This window comes from Telmatherina bonti (genome assembly GCF_933228915.1).
Source record: "Telmatherina bonti genome assembly, chromosome: 6".
Taxonomy (NCBI): Eukaryota; Metazoa; Chordata; class Actinopteri; order Atheriniformes; family Telmatherinidae; genus Telmatherina; species Telmatherina bonti.
This window is the reverse complement of record NC_136624.1, coordinates 24307012-24327831: the sequence shown is the minus strand read 5'-3', so window position 1 is coordinate 24327831 and position 20820 is coordinate 24307012. Positions and strand designations below refer to the sequence as shown.

General features: G+C 37.8%; 3 protein-coding genes across 3 annotated transcripts in view; 1 reads left to right on the top strand and 2 right to left on the bottom strand.

The window, feature by feature from the left end:
• Positions 1 to 1926, bottom strand: part of necab3 (N-terminal EF-hand calcium binding protein 3) — a gene marked incomplete at both ends in the record, with an annotated part of 37299 nt that extends 35373 nt beyond the window's left edge. Inside the window, one exon of the mRNA XM_079242270.1 lies at positions 1804 to 1926. Within this exon, the coding sequence (XP_079098396.1) occupies positions 1804 to 1926 (123 nt within the window). The remainder of the gene's footprint in view (positions 1 to 1803) is intronic.
• Positions 1927 to 3227: 1301 nt separating this feature from the next.
• rbck1 (RanBP-type and C3HC4-type zinc finger containing 1) lies at positions 3228 to 10031 on the top strand. The gene is made up of 13 exons (XM_079242950.1): positions 3228 to 3316; positions 3399 to 3446; positions 3769 to 3913; positions 4147 to 4243; positions 4380 to 4578; positions 5093 to 5253; positions 5906 to 6079; positions 6393 to 6553; positions 7263 to 7359; positions 8449 to 8628; positions 8719 to 8817; positions 9447 to 9590; positions 9720 to 10031. The coding sequence occupies exons 2-13, from the start codon at positions 3407 to 3409 to the stop codon at positions 9798 to 9800; spliced, it is 1578 nt and encodes a 525-aa protein (XP_079099076.1). The 5' UTR covers positions 3228 to 3316; positions 3399 to 3406; the 3' UTR covers positions 9801 to 10031.
• Positions 10032 to 12310: 2279 nt separating this feature from the next.
• On the bottom strand, positions 12311 to 19441 carry tbc1d20 (TBC1 domain family, member 20). The gene is made up of 8 exons (XM_079241693.1): positions 19318 to 19441; positions 18951 to 19136; positions 18702 to 18782; positions 17298 to 17484; positions 17050 to 17151; positions 16113 to 16254; positions 14730 to 14908; positions 12311 to 13515 (listed from the first exon to the last, which is right to left on the bottom strand). Exons 1-8 carry the CDS (start codon positions 19367 to 19369, stop codon positions 13251 to 13253), a joined length of 1194 nt encoding a protein of 397 aa, XP_079097819.1. The 5' UTR covers positions 19370 to 19441; the 3' UTR covers positions 12311 to 13250.
• Between the last annotated feature and the right edge of the window lie 1379 nt (positions 19442 to 20820).

Sequence of the window (20820 nt, the reverse complement as noted above, 5' to 3'; positions counted from 1 at the left end):
ATCAGAAAGACAGCGAAGGATATACGAGAGACAAACTGGGAAAATATGAGGGAACGTGCTGGGAAATTTATCAAACCTTACAAAATGGATTCATGAAACAGAGGCATCAGTTCAATGGACCAGCAATGTAAATTAAAAGACAGCAGGGAAGGATTCCCAGTATGACAAATTGTCCACAGTAAGTGGGACATGTTTAGCTTTGAGCTGCTGTAGCCTCAAGACTTGCTGGATGCAGTTATCTAAGGAGCATCCTTTTCCTAAATTATATTTAAGCAAATTTACATCACAAGTCAAAGGTTTGTGAAATTCATCATGTAGTTTTGTGCACCGATCAATAATTTTAATACTTTTTTTGTCTGTTTATCTCTGGTTTTCATCAGTAAAGTAAAGCTAGTTAAGCATTATGATAATATTTTAGTCATTGCTGTCCTTTATTCTAGGTCCACAAAATTCCTCTCTCTCTCGCTCCCTCCCTCTCTCTCTCTCTCTGTCTCTTTGCCACAACAGAATAATATGGTCCAATCTGCTTTGAAAAAAAACCCTGAAATTCTCAAGTGAAAAATCTGTCATCTATTCCTGCAAAGCAACTGGACAAGAAGCAGAAACACTTCTAGTCTCCACACAGTTATCCTTCATCAAGCTAGCTCTGGAATGTGGAAATAAGAATGAACGAGTAAGGAAATAAAGACAGAAAGATAATGAACAGAGAAAGATGTCAAATCTAAGCCAAGACAACCTGCCCGTGGCTCGCTTACAGGCAGCATAGATACTAATCACCCCACAGGCCGTTTATTTGGACAATTTAAGTGTAATGTTGTGAGCAGGGACACATCAAGCAGTTTGGGTCCGTTAGTATTTTCATGCTCTATGAACAGAAAAACCCAAAAGACTGCAGACTGAGGAAGACCTTAATAAATAAAAACCCAATTCAGGGATTTACATGTGTGCAAAAGCAACTTCCTGTTTTTGGGGAGGAAAACAGCTGTCTGGGACACTGCATTTAGTGACAGATCAGACATAGAGCTGTCACATAGTGAGGTTTCAGATCTGGAAACATCATTGGCCAACAAACTTCAAACAAGATGGGTTTCTATGGCAGCGTTAAAGGTTTATCTGGCAGCAAGTGTTTATTTGTTTAAGCATTTCAGGTAATTGTGTAGTTTTTTTTTTTTTTTTTTTGGGGGGGGGGGGGGGGGGGGGGGGCATTAAAACAGATGACACAAACCTTTTTGTGATTATGTTTAATCTGTTACTATGATCATCTTTAGAAAACAGAAGCCTGTTTTTGCGCACTTATATCTGCATGTGTGTGTGTGTGTGTGTGTGTGTGTGTGTGTGTGTGTGTGTGTGTGTGTGTGTGTGAAAGACAGTTTGCACAAAGCCCAGAAGTGTTTCTGTGTGTGTCAAAAGAGAACCCCCAGCAGTCCCTAAACCTGTCCGACTGAGAGCTTAATTTATCATGCAGAGGCAGCAGCTGCAGCTCTTCTACTTTTCTCTTGCATGCACGCACACACGCATACGCACAAATCTGAGCAAAGCACGGGATAAAACCCTGCTGTCTGTAGGCTACTCACAAAATGTTTGCTAAAAGTGGGCTAAAAGAAAGAGTAAATGTGTTAAATTCGCAGACTGAGCAAAGATACCTCCATAACTGCATCCTGCATCAAACATATCTGCAAGATTTAATCCAGAAAGATGCTGAGTTGCTTCTGGGATTAACAGACGCAGCTGACGCCATAATAAACGGTGCAAGAAATATCACATTTCATATTGATGAAAGAGGAAGGGAACCGATCGACTCACATCGTGAAAGATAGGAAGCCCCTGTCCGGTGATGTTTAGGGGTTGTTGCTGCTGCTGAGCCCGAAGATGCTTCTGTTTGGCCGACTGCAGGCACATAGTGATCATCTCTGTACAAGCCAGCATTTTAAAACGCTTCAAAACACACTTTGGTCAGGCGGAAAGCTCCAAACTGTGCAAGTCTCAGAGGTGTGGAGTGAAGTGAAGGTGATGCTGCTGAGGGAAGGCAGGCTGCTGCAGGTGTGTGAGATGTCAAGTGGAGGCAGGCAGGCAGGCAGGCGGGGACTCAGAGATGCTCCGCAACTTTGTGCGGCGCTGCTTCACAGAGCCGCCAGCTCCTCCTGCTGGAGCCGCGGGGATTGGCTCGTTTACCTGCACCCTGCATTTGGACCAACATGTTGGCTTTATGAACTGATAAAAAAAAATTAAAAAAAAAAAAAAAAGAAAACCTTTAACAGTTTACCCCAGTTTGTGCATAAACCACAATAAGTTTAACTTATAAGTTCCATTCTGACAGAATTATAAACTCTGAGATGGTAAGTAATGTGGGAAAATGATGCAGAATGAACAGCTATACAGGCAGAAACTGAAGATCCCACCTATCAGGACAGTAGCTACATAAGAAAATGCGTTTTGAGTGTGGTGTGTGTTTGTGGAATAATTTTATTTATATGACAGTTGCTGGGCCAAATAGTCTATGCTTTCTGTGAAAGTATAATTTGTATATACTTTCTGTGTGAAGCACATAGGTGATTTACTGCTCATACTAATCATTTAGTCTTTTTTTTTTTTAAATGTGATAATTTAGTCTCGTGGTGATTGTGTGTCTCTGTCATCATTTTGGGACTCATACTGGCGTTTTTGTGTATTTTTGTCATGATTTTGTTTGCATGACTATTCATTGTGTGTCTACATGACAGTTCTGTATGTTTTGGGATTCCTAAAATGTAAACTAAAAAGTTTTGGATATGAGCGGAAGTTGAGCAAGTTAGCGCCACTCGACCATTTTCTAAAAAGCACTGCCATCTGCTGGATGTTTGTAGTTACTGCAGCAACTTTTTTTTTCTTTTTTTAAAAATATGTATTTTATTACTATTATTATTATTATATTATAGTAATAGTTATAATTATGATTATTATTCTTGTTGTTATTATTATTATATTAAGATTAATTTAAAATCATATCATACGCCATACCTTTTTACAGTTGGGTTATTATGAAGTCAAACAGAGGTGGGAAAGAACAAGCTTGACAGTTTGGTAAGGGGGCGGAGCAGATGAATTCCTCTGCGATCCACATAATCTCTTCCTGATATTGATCCAGTTTCACTTTCCGTTCATACCTGTCAGACAAGAAAAAAAAAGTGAATGATCGTCAAACACAACCAAAGAAGAAAAGCAGCCGTCAGCTGGTCGACATTTAACTTCTTCGAAGACTTCAGAACCACAAACACATAAGTAAAACGGAGGAATCGTCTTTTGAATGCGGGCTGAACTCTAGCAAGAGTTAGAAGAGGTTGGATAAATAAACATTTGACTGATAGCTCCTTTTGATAACAGCTGCTATGTTTGCGTCACACATCTTCCTGTTGTTTCAGGTGCGATCATGGCCTCAGATGTTACCTCGAGACCCGATTTGAAACAGGGTGAGTTTAACTCAGTTTCGATTTTGTTAAAAACGACCTTTCCTGAATTGAAATCCTTTTGTTGTCCTGCTCATACACGTTCGTGTCAATGTAAGGTGCCGATTTATTTTAGAGTATTGTAAAAGAGGGATCGATCAGTCATAAACAACTTGTCTTTCCCAGTCTTGTCAGGTTGAACACAATCGGCTCTAACTTTCTTATTTCTCCCCGTTTGGTTTGCGCATACAAGATGAGATGAGAGAGAAAGGAACTGATCAATACTGAGAGATTTAAAGGGCGTCTGATCAAACATGCCGGGATTTAAACTCTTCTTCCTTTGCAGCAGAGGAGCTTGCCAAGTCTTTGAGCGAAGCTCTCAGCAGCGGAAATAGTGAAGAAGCCATTCAGCTGTGCAAGAAGTTGTCAGAGCTCTCAGTTCCAGTGTCTGTCAGCATCAACAGCCATGTCTACCCCCAGGACTCCATCAGGTGGGACACATTTGACTACGGGCTACATGTGTTACTTCCTTATTTATAGGGCTTGTTTCCAAAAACACTGGCAGAAGCTCATTTTTATTGAATGCTGTGTATATTTGACGTTTTATGGACGAGGATGGAAACAATAAACATGGTAATATAAAAGAAAGAGAAGAGTGTGGGCATTTATGTGAAAATTGTTCAGTGAAATAAGTAAAAATTATACTTTTTTTTTTTTTTTACAGATTGATTGTTGGAGTGGAAGATGCTCAGTCAGATGCCTACATACCTATCACTGTTGTGGTTTCACCTGACCTGACCATTGCACAGCTTAAAGAAAAGGTTCCAGCAAAATAATACAATCATTTTCTTTTACCATGAGTGTGTGTGTGTGTGTGTGTGACATTATCTTTGGGTTTTTTTTTGTTTTTTTGTTTATGCTTCTGTGTTTCTGATACCTTTGGTTTTCTGTTCACAGATCAACCATGACTTTGGGTTCCACCCAACGCTGCAGCGCTGGGTGATTGGCAAGCGTCTAGCTAAAGACCAGGAGACGTTATACAGCCACGGCATCCGTAAAAGTGGGGATCAGGCTTTCCTGTTTATCCTCTCTGCCCATGCAACTAATTTCACTCGGCATCAACAGAAGCTGGACCTTGACCAGCAACGTCTGGAGGGTCAGTAACACAAACCCACTCAAACTGAGGTCATAGGAAGAGCTAACCATGTTGCAATTCAGCGATCAGTTGCAGTGCTTGTCCGTCCATTGATTTTTGTCAAAAAAGTATTTTTTAGTATTGGAAAAAGCTGAAAACAAACAAGTCTTTTGGCAATTGTGTTTGTACATTCTCATATTTACCAAGCACTCAGTTTGACCAATATATAAAACATAATAGGTTAATCCTAAATTGACTTGATTAATTCAGTGGCTTTGGGCTGTGATGGGAATAGAAAAATGACTTTTGGACAACTCTTAAACAAACAAAAAACAAACAATCCGATAAGAATGCATACATTTTCTTTATTTGTAAAAGTTTGCTGTTGGATACAGACTCGTATTGGTTTGTAAAAACATGCATGTTAAAGGTTTAATAGTGAATCCTGTACTCCATTTAACCCGCTTTGATTGCCAGTGGAATCAACAGGTCACCCTTTCGTACTGCCGTTTCATTGACTGGAACCTATTTGTAGGCATCATGGAGTTGATCCAGCCCGTTCAGCTTTGTCCCAGAGGGCTGGCTGGAGATGGTGTGGAGAAAATGGCTCTCCTTCCAGGGATTGGAGACACTCCTCCTCCTCTTCCTCCTAAACCTCGGACTGCTACCAAACCTCCCCCTGTTGCTAAACCTCAGGTCAGAAAAGCATCCATATATGATCCTGTTATTTCCTCCCATTAACATCTGCCATCTGAGACATGGTAACAAATGGACCTCTCTGGGTATTTTTGGTATTTAAAGTCATTACTTCCCTTTTCAAAGAGCCAGTTTTGGAGAATAGCATAAAGAATGGTTCCTGATCCACTGATCAACTCATTTATATTGTAAAAGATAGTTTATGGTAGACCTGCCTCAGAGATTACTTTGCTAGAAATGTACAGTTTGTATTTGTAAAATTAGAGGACCTGAACTGAATCTTTATCTGTAACTGTCTAAATGTCAAATCCAGTTTAACTACTCAGTGGTCAAAATACAAACTGTGGATAAATATCAAAGCTATACAGTCTGTCGGTTAAAAGGTTTTGTTGCTTTTAACTGGTTGAAATCACAGCAGTTTAGTAAATTTCTGTGAGGCTCAGGACAAGTCAGTTTATTCAGCTAAAATTATATGATAATATGGACAAACTTGGCTCAGGCAACCCCAAATACAGAACCAATAAGCTGATTTCAAAGCATGTTTTGTTGCTTTTAGGACTGTAAATTCTGTATTGCTTTCCACTCAATATGTCATTCGGCATGCTGCATATGAGCACTGACATAACATTTATGCTTGTGTTGATGTACGTAGCTGGGTTGGGCCTGTACGATGTGTACGTATTTGAATAAGCCAACGCGGCCCGGATGTGAGATATGTGGAGGGGAGAGGCCGGAGGGTTACAAGGTGCCGGACATCTACCAGCCAGACCAGGAGGAAATTATACGACTGCAGAACGAGCAGCTGGCCCTGTTGCAGTATGAACAGGTAACGGTGATGTTCATCAGACATTTGGGCAGATCCAAAATCAGCTGTAAATGCAACCTGATCCTGAACACTCACACTACCTGAAATATGTAGTTAATGTGTAGAAGTTTTAAAGAAGTAGACTTGCAACACAGATCACTTCACTAAAATGAACAGTTTTCAACCTGTCAGTTAAAAGGACACATCTGTTGTACTTCTTGTTGTTTGAAAAATAATCACTTAATTACTATGTAATTACAAGTATAATTTATCTGCTTTTACTAATTAGAATGTCTGTGTCATGCATGCACCTCTCTTGTACTCGATGATGAAGGCTCAGCGTGAGGAACGTGAGACGAACTATCTGTACTTGTTAGCAACAGAAGACCAGAACCTTATCGCGAACACCACAGAGACAGATTGCCCTATTTGCTTCTCTAATCTGCCGCCAGGAGAAGGCATCGTGCTCAGAGAGTGTCTGCACACTTTCTGCAGGTTTGAGAGAAAACGCTTCTGTAGCTTGGTACTTGGGTTTCTAAATAATTGCTTGTAAATGCACTTTTTTCACACCAGCAGTTAAAAATCATATTGCTGCCTCTTTAATTTAAATCTCAGGATTTGGATTCTCTGTTGCTTGTTGGGGATTTCTCTGATAATCAAATGATTAATGGGACTCAGTTGATCATCTTAGCCAGACTCAGACATCTACAATATTACCTCTGATGCACACAGATCATCTGTAAAGAAACCCTGGTGTAAGACGTCACAGTAGTGATGCTTCAGGTCATCAGCACCTAGTCAGCAATTCTTGCTTTGTATGGTATTGAAGCGATAAATGTGTAATGTGTAGGGTTTGTTTTTTGTTTTTTTTGGGTTACTTCATCAGATGTAATCAAGTGTTTGCCTACTTTTGTTAAAAAAAAAAAAAAAAAAAAAGAAATATATATATATATATATATATATATATATATATATATATATATATATATATATGTGTGTGTGTGTGTGTGTGTGTGTGTGTGTGTGTGTGTGTGTGTACAATGTGTGTGTCTGTTTAATTTTTTTTTTTTTTTTTTTTTTTTAAAATTTTGTTCATCTTTGTTCACATTGCCATGAAATTCTGTTCCATATTTTTCTGCTTTATTTTTATATTCTGTTCTTTTTCTTTCCGTGTATTTAAATGTTTTTATCTGTGCATTTTCAGGGAATGTCTAAAAGGGACAATAGTGAACAGTCAAGATGCAGAGGTGTCCTGTCCAGATGACTGTGACAGCAAGTTGCTGGACCGTGAGATCAAAGAGGTGAGTGGAGACCAGCAGAGCAAGAGCTGTAAGCACGAGACCACATGGTCAAAATACAATGTAGCGTTTATAGTAAAACAAGAAAATTATGTTAAATACAGTAAATCACATTAGTTTAGTTTTATATCTGTAAACAGTTATATTTAAAATTATGGCACATGCTTTTATTAAAATAAGCTTAATGTGATATATTCTGCAAATTATGTTTAGACTTAAAGACAGATACAGTAACCTCTTTCCTCAGTAAATCACACTGTAAAATGTAAAAAAAAAAAAAAAAAGTTGAGGAAATTATTTGGCACGAAAAGCCAATTAAAATTGTGACATAATAGACTACCTATCCCTTTATAATAATCGTACCTTACCTTGAATAGATATTCTTAAATGATTTAATCTCACAACAAGTTGTCAGCATCATGTACTACTTTAAAAAACGTTGAATGTCATGGCGCTACATCTGGTTTACGGATGCTGTTCTTTGCTTCGTGAATGATGGCATTCATCAAAAGTGACGTCACAATGATGAGCTTCAGGTTGAGCGATCTGGAGTATGCCCAATGCGTTGCTTGTTTGAAAAGCAAGAAGCGTTGCTGGGAAAAGTGTTTGCGATGAAATGTATTCACTTGCATGTGTGTGACCCATCAAAGTATTTCAAAAATTATAAAAATATTCACACCTAAAAACAGTTAAAAGAGAGAAGTTATATGGCTACATTTGTTCATACATAATGTACTTTCTGTATAGCTGAACGACTCCCACCATCATCTGGCATGATATTTCGGAAGAAAACAACTATAAATCCAGTGTGCTTGAAGCATCAATATTAGAAGTAATGGCACTATGTTCAGTCAAATTTCAATCAGGCATAACTGCATATATAATTTGCAAACGGAAATAGCAGAGCAGTGATTTGGCAGGATGCAAAGCGCCAACAGTATTTAAACACATGATGTTGCTGACGTGTACTTGCATGTTAGTTCTCAGTGATGATATGATCAATAATCAGAAACCATCTAAAAACATCTAAAACTACAAGGTTATGCATCCATTAACAACTGTGACATCATTGCTTCTCTGTTTCTGCTGCAGCTGCTTACAGAGGAGGAGCACCAGCGGTTCCTGGAGTTGAGTCTGAGCATCGCTGAGAGCCGCTCTGAGCACAGCTTCCACTGTCAGACCCCCAACTGCAGAGGCTGGTGCATCTACGAGGATGAAGTCAACGAGTTCCTCTGTGACCTCTGCAAGGAAACCAACTGCATTCTGTGTCGGGTAGCTTCATCATATGTTAAGTAGAATGTTTTATTTCTTTTGGAACAATAGTTGAAGCATCGAACACGAGGGTGTTGTTCGTGTTTTCAGGCCATCCATAAGGACATGAATTGTAAGGACTACCAAGATGACCTGCGCATCCGGGCTGAGAATGACCAAGCAGCTCAGCAAACGAAGCAGATGCTTGAGGTAGGTCGCCTACAGTCTTAAATTTATCTGAGACGACGGTAATCAACTCTCAGCGTTGGTAAAGGACACATATCACTAATAAAATAACTTTTAGAATTTCTGTTCTTCATAAGTATTATTATAGTTTTACACTTAAGCAGTCAAACAGACAAATAAGAGTTTTTTTTGTTTTTTTTTCTTTTTTAAATAAGCTACAACCCCAATTGGGACATTTTAAGTTGCACTTATAGATGTCGTAACACACATTGTTAGCTCACAGTGATGTGGGTTTTTAATGCAGTGCAACATGAGGGATAGAAAGTCAGTCAGTGTTTTTCTTTTAGCCTTGCCCCCTACATGCAGATTCTCCAGATTCTCTGAATCTTTTGAGTGAATATTTGCAAAAAATAAAGCATCAGATTGAACATTACATATCTTGTTTATGTAGTATATTAAAATACATAGAGGTTAAAAAGGATTGATAAATCATTCTATTCTGTTTGTAGTTTTGTTTTGCACAACATCCAAACTTCATTGGAATCAGATTGTAATTTAGACCTTTTAGTGCTGATAAAGTGCAGTTTGTGTCTCTGGTTCATTTGTGCATTTTTTTATGTAGCGTTTCTCTGTTTTACCGTGCTTCGCTATAGAGCATGTTGCAGAATGGAGAGGCCATGAAATGCCCACGCTGCGATATCATCGTCCAGAAGAAGGATGGCTGTGACTGGATCTGCTGTTTGATGTGCCGGATAGAAATCTGTTGGGTTACCAAACAAGCTCGATGGGGACCAAACGTAAATACAAGTGCAGATCGATACGAGCTAGATAAACACATTTAGTCTGTGTTGTGGGGAAATGTTGATGAAAATAAAGCACGATGTGATGAAGCTATCCATCTGACTTTTTTTTTTTTTTTTTTGCAGGGACCTGGTGACACATCTGGTGGCTGTAGATGCCGAGTCAATAATCAGCTCTGTCACCCCAACTGCCACAACTGCCACTGAGCCAAGCACACTAATACATTTATAATGGATGCAGCTGCATCAACATCCAATCTTGTGAAGTTCAGATCAAATCAGATGCTTTAACCTTTGCCTTAACATGGTCGCATTATGTCTTCTGCAACACTGACAGCGTACCAACTGTGTTTACAGGTGAAGATATCACTTTCACCGTGGAAAAAAAAAAAGGCTTTGCTGTAACATTGATACATATTTCTGATAAAGAAGCAGGTAATCTCACTGACCTTTTTGCTACTGCTTTCATCATGATTTCATGTGACGGCGTGCTGATGCAGTTTGCTCAGGGCAAGCAAACAAAAAGGAAATACTTTAAACGTTTATAACAGAAATGCAATATCAGGCTAAAACTAATTAACAGTAAATTTCATGTCTTAAATGATCACATTATTGAATAAATGAGTTTTAGAGCATCAGAATAAATGAAGTGTTACATTTATTAGAGCCAAAGTGATGATTTTCTAAACTTAACTGAGAAGTTTTTTTTTCCCCTCTTTTCCAAGTTGTAACCAGGTGTAGTTTGTTATTGAACAGCGACATCTGTAGATTAGTTATGGAAGTGTAAGTTGTTTATAAGTCTAATGAAATGGACTGCGGTGAAGGATTCTTTAAAGAGTTTACATTAAAGAGATGTTTCCATAGTGAGACCAGATTCCTCTGATGCACTAAATGACGTTGGAGTACACAGCACAATGGAACAATGTATTTTACAATGCAATGTATTTTAAGTTTTTTGTCCTCTGGGGTGGGGGGTGTAGGATATGTTACTATTAAAAAATAGTGTGTCCTGTTTTCTTCTTTTCTTTTTTTTTTTTTTAATCTTGTCTTCACTTTGGAAGCAAATAATTATATCAAATCAAAGATACTTTATTCATCCCCGAGGGAAAGTTCAAATATGATCCAAAACTTTAACTGGTGCTTGAAAGCTGCATTTTAAGATGCCTAGTAATTGTGCTGTGCAAAACCTCTACTTTAGATTCAAACTAATAAAAAAAAAAGCAGTTATATTGTAGACAGTTCTTCACCTCATATGAAGACGTAGGGATTTATGTAGCTCAACTCCAGTTTGGCATTTGAGCATGCTTGGAATGTACTGCATCCAGAATCTTAACAGACTGGTCCAGGAGAGTAAACTAAAATTATTAACCTGTAGCAGATTATGTTTGAGTACCTGAATCAAACTGCAGTAGCTTTTGAGAAGAATTTTTATCAATGTTTTAGTTGTTTTATTAAACTGCATTCGGTTAAAGAGATAGTATTCAGGGAATGATGTTTTTCGGGGAATGTGTGTGTGTGTGTGTGTGTGTGTGGAAAGAGCTTGTGTCTTTTATTATTTTTAAATGCCTTGTTATCCACTGTTTGTTTTAATCCTTATGACTTGATTTTATCTTGTAAAGCACTTTGTGTTGCCCGTGGCATGAAAAGTGCTCAAGAAATAAAGTTTGATTTGAGCTGAACTTCTGCTGAATTTCACACTTTCTAGGAAAATGTCAACTGAATATCAAGTTCAAACACAGTCACCAATTTCACTCATTTATTAGCGTTCTATTGTACAACTTAACATTAGTATAACAGTTTCATTATAAAATAAACTTAAAAAGGCAAATCATTTAGTGCAATGAGATTAACGAATACCACTCTGAGTGCAAATGCATTATAATACTGGTGAACAGTTGTGATTTCTGAAACCTAAGGGTGTCCTTGGTACCAGGTCACCTTCAGTTGTGACCTCTTGGGGGGCAAATCTTTCAACTGCGCTACAAGAACAGGATGTCAAGTGTTCAAATGACAGTGAAAACAGCAACTCGGCATCACAATGAAGACAAACTGAAATGAAAAGTTTTTGTTGTTAACTTGGGACATCAAATGTATGAGACCAACATTTCCAGGATCATAATTGTTAAGATTTATGTTAAGCAGGCGAGGTCCAACAGATCTGACACACCAAATTCACCATTTTCTCATGAAATATTTGCTCTGTATTTACTGTTAAGCCAAATTCCTTGTTTCCTCCGTTCTTCTTTACCTCAGTAGGAATGCTCGTTTTACACTCAACACAGTTACATATACTGACCTGTTCAATCAAGCTTAGGTTATATATAAATCTGAAATATACAGCAGTCACCAGAAGGTTCCGGTGCTTTTCTCAGACAGATGCACCCTTCCAACAGGAGTGAGCGAACAAAGCACTCGGTTAAGTCATTTTAAGGTGATTTTGAAAAACTAAAGCAGTGCAAACTGGGTCCCTCACATAATTATTTTTTTTATCTTACCAGGCATTGGGTGAATGAATATGTTTCTCAACAATATCACTCTTGTACTCCAGGAAAAAAAAAAAAATGACAAAAAATAAACTAGTCATCGGTGGAGTTTGACACACAGACATTTTCAAGGTTGCGCAACCAAACTATTTTAGAAATATACAGTTAAACCATTTTGATTGGCTTTTTACTTGTTAGACTTGAAAAAAAAAAGTATGTTCTAACAGTGGGAACTCATAGAGTATCTCAAAGGATTTAACCTTCAAGATAAACATATAGTAGCCGAGCTTGGGCTACTATATGTTTAGTTTGGTAACACCAATTGTATAGCATCATTTTCTAATCGCTGATAAGCTCCATGAGGCATAAATTAATACATAATCAAAGGCAATGGCATGTTAGACTTTGAGTCCATAGGAGAATGATCCTTTTCCTTCCTTTAATGGCTGATTTAAACAACTAAAAGGGAACAAAAACAACTTTAAAAAAAAAACAAAAAAATATAAAACAAACATCTTAAAAGTGCCTGTGTGTCACGTTGCTGTGCAGTTTTCTCAAAAGTAAGAAACTGTAAATTTTATAAAGAGAGGGTTCAAATAATCCTCGATTTGGTCTCAATCAGATACAAAAGAGAACAAAAGGGCTGCACACGCATGCACACACACACACACACACACACACACACACACACACACACACGCACACACACACACACGCACATACATACATTCTTCCAGCTCTCTAAATTGGCAGCGATTTCAAGTGTAGTGGCTCCACCAGGCTTTCAGCATAAATCTCTGTGAGCATAACATCATATATCTTAATATGAAATATAAATAAACTTTAATAATGACACTATGCACAGTAGTCCTTATGAATTGTCTCTTCACTGGAACAAGAAGGATCCTTCATTTCAGAGCACCAGCCGCTGGTACACCGGCTGCTTCTCTTCAGGAATCATAAAAAGGCCGAGGCCAGACCAGAACATTTGTAGACATCTTTTCTGACAACAAAGGAGCATTAAAGATGTTCAGTTCTGTGAGTACTTTCCAGACAGTGTTACCAACTCCACTAACAGTGTTTTTACTGGCTTAAGGGTTCTTGGAAAACTGACCCGCCAGCTTTTTTTTTTTTTAAGTCAAAGATAAGTTGGAGTGTTCATTTGAAAGGCAGTTCAGGGAAACAAGTCCAGCTTGGGGGCCCACTCCAGTGCAGTATTGACCACAGCAAGAGCTGCGGCCCCTAAAGCCACCGTCAGACCCATCACTGCCAGTCGGACAAACCGCCGCGCTGTTGAAGGTCGAGCAACTGCTGTGACTGGGCTCACTGCTGAGCTCTCCAGTGCAGCCTGTTTTTGTCTCCGTCTGCGACGAAGAACTGAGTCTGGTAGTTGTTGAGTCGATGCAAGTTCAAAGTCCTTAAAGGTAGAAGTTGCCATGCTTAGGAGGTGAAGGACAGAAACAAAGAGAGACCAAGAGAAAGAAAGTGCAAGGGTTAATGAAAGACCAGCAAGTGACGAATTGGTGAGAAGCAGAAGCAGCTTAAAAAGGAATACTACTATATTCAGTGCTCTGTAAAAGTCTTGAGCCACCCATGATGTCTTTAAATGTAGCTTCTATGGAGGCAGACTTTTCTGTAGTCTTTCAAATGGTTTTAAACTATGGGCATGCCTTGTGAAGGTCTATGTTTCCTTTGTACATTGGCTGCTTTTTCATTCCCTTTTACCAGACCAATTTTAAAGCCACTGAACGCTGATCTATGATTCATGTCTACCTATGAATATTCAAGCATTAAAATAGATTAGACTTGAATAAGGTTTTTAACGACACATCCACGGCCTGCAGAAACAGCACAATATTTGTTTAGTTTTTTGTCGCATCTATGCAAAATACCAAAAGCAACCCAGTTTGACAGGCATAAAAAATGTATTTAAGACATGACAGGAAAGGCCTGATACATGGACCTGAGAGATGCATCTGTTCTTTTGTTGTTCACTAAAACCCAAATACACTATGAGAAAGAAAACAGAGCTAAAAGGATGAGGCATTACAAATGATTCAAGAACTAGACTGAAAGTGACATCAGGTCTTAATGGCGTGATGGCCAGTCAACATCCAAAGAAAGGCTTTGGAAAGTGCTTCCAAGAGGCCTGAAGAACTGTGCCTAAGGAGTGCTACTAATATTTCTACCCTGTGCTACACACTGATGATCATTTATACAGAAACACAAGCAATCACATCTATATAACAATTTGTAACTGGATTTTGTTTCCATCTTTATACCTATAGACTGTGTGTCTATGTATGTTTATTTTACAGATCACTGTGTCTGAAACAAGACCCTCTTGGGTAAGAGGTATAATATATACTGTACTTTCAATGTGGGAGTGAGTATCATTTTTGAGAGAAATTTTTAAGTGTTATCAAACTACTTCGATAAAAAAAAAGTGCTGATACCAAATATTGGCTTTCAAGATCATGGAAATAGAACAAATTCTACCTTTCCCTTATATTACTGCTTATACTACGGTTTCCATTTATGTTTGGCTGGCTCAAGACTTTTTTTTTTTTTTTTTTTTTTTTTTTTTTTTTTAAAAAGGTACAGTCCACAAGGGTAATGTGCTTACATGTGTTAACCCTAAGGACTTAAGTACCTGTCATGTGCCGAAGCCTCTCTAGCCAGTTCGGAGGGAGGAAACTGGACAAAGAGGTCTCCTGCTCGGCTGATGAGAGTCTCATACGGCAGATCCTGAGGAATCTGAGACAACAGGTGGTGAACCATGGCCATATCGCATTCACACTCCAACACCTCTTCCTCTCTGTACAGCACTATCTGCAAGAAAATTACAAAGATATACATTAAAGGGGTGCTATTATGGTATTTCAGGTTTTCTGAGCTTTCTACAGTGTTACAGTGTTGAATCCTCATCAGAAATGTGAACGGCACCGTTTTTATCACCTAAACGCATGTTTGAGTTTGAGTTTCAGCACGCTCTCCGTTTGGTTTCCATGGCGACGAAAAACGCGTTGTTTTAGAGTTTTTGTGATGTCCCGGGGGATAAGGTTCGGTGATTGGTTACCTTCTACTGGTTAACAAGGGCATGTACAAATACATCAGGCGGGTGGAAAATGTCGGATAAAGTTATTTCCAACGATGGCTGGTGAGTTTACCAAAGAGAGACATCCTGCTGCATTCGTTGCTGTGGGTTGTGTTTTCCACTTTGTTTTCAGGGTCTGATTCAGGTTCCAACATGTAGGGCTGTATGCTATGTGTTGACATTGTATTTTGTTTTTGTTTTATTGAGTTCATATTAGCCTAATCCTTCTGTTTATGAGCTGTTACAATGACGGCGAAAGCAGGTGCGGTGCGCGCTCCCAATGTAGTGCAGTGGTGGGAGGCGGGGCTTAATGCGGAAGAGTCTCAATCCACTCGTTTTGCCCGCAGGCTGATCTGACAGCCTACAGAGAGGGTCGGACTGAAGTAAATAAAGCGATTTGTGACAATAACTCGATCAATCCCAGCCCTTCTGGTCTCAGAAATAAAAATAAATTAGCCTGAAATGCACATAATAGTTCCACTTTAACAGTTCCCAAAGGTAATTCTAAATGACACAATAAGGAAAGACCTCATCAATCAGTGGTTTATCAAATGATCCTCCTGCTCAAAAATAACACAGACACATTACCACTCAATAGAAATCCCATTAAACACAGAGATTTTCACATCATTACATCTGAGCAAACCACATTCTGTAATTGGAGAAAATATTGTATAGGACATCTATAAGGGTCATGTAAACCTCTGAACTGGGGAGTTTGTCAAAGTTAAGCACAGCCTCAAATTACATGGCACATGCCTCAAAGATAAAATAAGCCTTTCACATCAATAGATAAAGGACTTATTCATCATTGTTGGGAGAATTTCAGAAAAAAAAAAATCATTAGTTCAGAAGATTTGAGTTTGTGCACTGCTAAGAAAAGTCTTTTTCTAAGTTTGTGTCTTTTGAAACCAGACATAGCGATTACAGGAAACTCACCACAGCAGCAAAGTAGATGGGCATCAATGGATGGCAGGCCAAAAAGAAGTCATACAACCGTACAACGTGGCGAAAGTCTGACAACACGTGGCCAAACCAGGTGATTAGCCAGCTGAGAGCAAAGACTGTGCCCACTTCAGCTCTGGAAAAAAATAAAGAAAGAATGACTTACAATGAGAACATATGCACAAGACCGGTGTGTTTTCTAACAGGTAATCCTCAGATATCACATATCTACATACGACAATCAGAATCTATCAGAAAATTCAGTTGCACTACGAGATTGGGGACAGCAGATCAGACATGAAGACTGGCCGTCACGTCAGTCCTCCAAGTCAAGGACTTAATGACGTCTTGTTTACACCTGGAACTTAAGCTGTCATTATGGGATCAGTGTCCTGTTAAAGAATAGAGTACCTTCACTTAAAACGGTCACCTTTAAAATTGCTGATGTTCAACATCATGTTTGTGTTTACGGACCATAAACAATCTTTGGGTGAATCAGAACTGAGACAAAATTCTCAGAAAAATGATCAGTGCACAGGATTTTTTTTTTTTTTACTTTCCTAAAAATGCACAACTGTGTCCGTTTTTTATTATTATTTTTAAGCACCAAGATCCTACATTAAATGCAAAGTTAGTTCTATTTTTCTATTAGGCTGAAAATGACAGCAAATGTAAATGGTGTACATTTAGTAACTGCAAAGAAAGCTGCAATGGACAAGAAGCCTTTATTCGCAACTTCAACATATGTTTACCTTAAACACAATCACTTGGATTTATAGCAAAAGCCATTTAGGAGGATTTCTAATTAGACTAAACTTCAAACTACATCATCACATATCAGAACAAAGCAATTGATACACATATAAATGAATTAAGCTACTCTTTAAAAAAAAAAAACAACACACACAAAAACAAAAAACAAGAGTCTTACTGCTGCATGAAGTCGTGCACCTCTGGATTGACCCTATCAATGATGGGCATCAGATAATTTAGAATGTGTTTTGTGTTGTCCATTGTAGGATCCATAAAGTCCCTATGAAAAAGAGAACAAATCATTTGACTAGTCAATAGTACTTAAAACTGTTTTTCTTTGAGGCACAAAAACCACAAGGACACATTGCAAGCAAAGAAAAGCTGTTTGTTGCACAAAGAAAATGAATTTGCATTCGTGGTAAGCACCTGAGGTGATGTGTGGAGAGTTTCTCAACAAGAGCAGTTGCCAGGCGCTCCCCCAAGACCAATAAGAAGGTGACAACAATGTCATGGTATCCTTGATAGTAATGCAGCTGAGGATTACGTTTCAGAACTCTGAGGATGATGTCAATTAGCTCCTCCTGAAGACCCTCTCTCTGCTCATCTGGCATACCTGTACAAATCATTAACAATGAAATGATGATGTTAAGTTTTAGTCTTTTAGAATGCCAATCACCTGTATCCATATGTTAGTAATGACTTGATACTCTTCAGTTGATCTAAAAATACCAACATTTCCCCCAATAAAGCTGGTAGTAGCATCAACAGGAAGGTGTTGAATTGTATCAAAATAATAATAAGAGAAAGATCAATGCAAGAATTTCTTGGATATACATTACATGTTAAACTTTAAAGAAATAAAAAAAAAGAAAAAGATGCTATTAATGCAAGTTTGCCTCAAATTAAGTCTAATTTCCCTCTGCAGCTGGGATAAATAAATGCCCCAGTGAAAATCACAGGAAATCCAGTCATTTCACTAATTAAGGAGCATGACCCACTAAATTCATTGAATTCAAGCCAAACACCCCCCCCCCCCCCCCCCCAAAAAAAAACAGGACTAAAGAAAAATGCATTATGATAACTCACAAACATGAATAGTATACCAATGCAATGTTCCTTAATAACAAATTCTAAACTTATACTTTAAAGGTTGAAACCTCCACTTGACCACTGATAAATATCAAAAGTTGGAAAAGATCTAAGACAACAGGATCAGAATTTGCACAACAGTTTACCTCCTGCCAGAAAATAAAGTGTTACTTAAAATCGTTTGAGCAGAGTGTGACATCAACAAATCTTAATTTGAGCTTGAATACTTTTTAAACAAATTGGCACAGATTCCAGAAGCGCAGAGTACATGGATGTGGCTTAAGTCTGTAAGACTTGTGCAATTCTGTCTTAGAGTCAAGCTGATCACTAGCAAACATCTCCAAACTGTCAGCAATGCCATTTTCCCCCTTCGTCTTCATTTTTTTTTTTTTTTTTTTTAAATGTAGGTGGACAACATTAAGTTGTGATGCGTAGAAGTAGTATCTTTGAAAACTAAAGAACATTCAGAATATTTGGTAGCCAATGAGCAGTGCAAAACATTCAGAAAACTTTGATACTATGCTGTATCTCACTATTAAAATATTCAATAATAAATCAACAATTTTGTAGACAAAATGTTAAAATAAGAAATTATGTAAAAATAAATGTATGCCAGAATTTTTTTTAACATAGATTCCACTGACTGCACTGCTGTCCCACCGAAGCACATAATGTATACTCAGTGCATGAACATTCATTAGTGATGAACATGAGTTCTAGTGACAGACAGGTTTAACTCACCAGGAGGAAACCTTCGCAGGGAGCGTTGAACATCCAGCAGAACTTGATTGTAGTCCTTATTGTTTTCCCGTTCTACTGTTTCTACAAAGACACATGACCAAGAGCAAACAATGCATGTGTGAGAACCTGTAGCTGCTTAGACTGTGTGTCAATACAAGTCATGCATATTGACTATTATTTCCTGCCCAGAGTCCGTTTCATTGTTCTGTTCAAGAGTGCATGTAAAAGGAAGCATCAGAGAAAATATACCGGGCTCTTGGTCCAAAATGTGAGGAGGGACGTTGAGGAGCCTGGGCCAGACCTGACAACGTATCTCATCAGTTAGCAGACCACCTTCACTAATAGCCATCCTCCTCAGAGTCCCCACATCCACCGGATTCGCACTGAGGGCCTGCGAGATGTCCGCAATTTTCCTCTTCCTCCTGGTATCCCAATCTAACAAAGGAAGATTGTGTTTGTGTACATTAAATTTTAGCCAAAAACTTATTTTATACAATGAGAAAAAAGGAAATCTGCAAAGAAAGACATGTTTAGACATGGTTGACTGCGTAGGGATCCACTATACGACAGCTCAGACTGGTACTGTTGACGTCTCATGACATTTGATCAACATTACCTTGCCTTCCATCCACCGGTGACGATGCCCCATCATGTCGAGGTGTCTCCATTTTTCTCTACTTCTTGATGCGTCCTTTTTATATATTAATACCAGCCATCCTTCTTTACCTTGGTAACCCCGATTTAGCCTTTGGCTGCTTCCAACTGGAAGCTAGCTAGCTGTGTAATTAGCAAGGGAAGCTTCATACAAACAGCCAAATAGTTAGTTAGCTTCTGTGTTAGCTAGGGACCGAGCTAATACAACGCCGCTCTGTTTCTAAAAAACATATTCCCTGTAGGACGGCCATCGCTATTCGGACACCGGAAAACTTGCCAAAGAAAAACTAAAACCGTTAGAATGACAAAGCGGCTACATGTTTACATTGGCGGAAATGACCGAGGGTAAATATGCGTTAGCTTCCCTGCTAAGGACTGAATGATGACGTAGGTTAATGAGAGGGGAGGAGTGGTAGCTCCTAACCCAACCACAGACCGTACAGAGTCTATGGGAGCAACCTCCCTCAAAATAACTAAATATTAAGGGCTTTTTTTTTTTCTAAATTCTTGCTTATTTCTCTATCCTTTGAACTTAAAATATACAACGAGACGTACATAAAGCTCTAAACAAACAAGTTGTGCATACATACATACATATACATATATATATATATATATATATATATATATATATATATATATATATATATATATATATATATATATATATATATATATATATATATATATACATATATACATATATATATATACATATATACATATATATATATATATATATATATATATATATATATACATATATATATATATATATATACATATATATATATACATATATATATATATATATACATATATATATATATATATATATATATATATATATATATATATATATATATATATATATATATATATACATATAGTGTATATATGTATATATGTATATATATATATATATATATATATATATATATATATATATATATATATATATATACACACTTAGGCTTGAATATTAAGACTGTTAATTTAACTAATTTTAACTAACTTATTGTCCCGTGTTTCAGCTCCAGTGGTTGTGATTACTTTTATCCTGTTCAGAAAATATTATTTTGATTGGCCATCGGATACCAGTTCCACCAGTTTACACACACTGGCCAATAAATAAATTGTCTGGGCCAACATGTTTTTCTGTCTAGATAAAAAGCCGGTAAAGCAGGTGTGGAAAAAAAATAGGGATGATGGTTGAAAAAAGAATCCCTTTAGACTTGCAAGTAATGATTCAGAGAAGATTGGTTCATTGGTTTCTTCAAGGATTGTAGGATAACTGGAGAAAAAAAATAAGGCAGATGTGCAAATATAAACCAACTCGATTGTCCTGAAAGTCCCACAAGTTTTCCTGGTTCTCTGCTGCTGCAGATCCAGATGTTGGTTCTTCCAGTGACCGAATGTAGAAACAATATAAATACTTTATAACGTATGGTTGTGGCAAAATATA

What these genes read in the sequence shown, in the direction of transcription:
- rbck1 (XM_079242950.1), top strand. Translation starts at nt 3,407, where the DNA reads ATGGCCTCAGATGTTACCTCGAGACCCGATTTGAAACAGG. An exon ending in GAGACCCGATTTGAAACAGG is followed by an intron (nt 3,447 to 3,768) that starts GTGAGTTTAACT and finishes CTTCCTTTGCAG; the next exon opens with CAGAGGAGCTTGCCAAGTCT. An exon ending in TGTCTGCACACTTTCTGCAG is followed by an intron (nt 6,554 to 7,262) that starts GTTTGAGAGAAA and finishes GTGCATTTTCAG; the next exon opens with GGAATGTCTAAAAGGGACAA.
- tbc1d20 (XM_079241693.1), bottom strand. Translation starts at nt 19,369, where the DNA reads ATGGAGACACCTCGACATGATGGGGCATCGTCACCGGTGGATGGAAGG. An exon ending in CATTTTGGACCAAGAGCCCG is followed by an intron (nt 18,783 to 18,950) that starts GTATATTTTCTC and finishes GTGTCTTTGTAG; the next exon opens with AAACAGTAGAACGGGAAAAC. An exon ending in GAGGCTTCGGCACATGACAG is followed by an intron (nt 13,516 to 14,729) that starts GTACTTAAGTCC and finishes TCACCTCCTAAG; the next exon opens with CATGGCAACTTCTACCTTTA.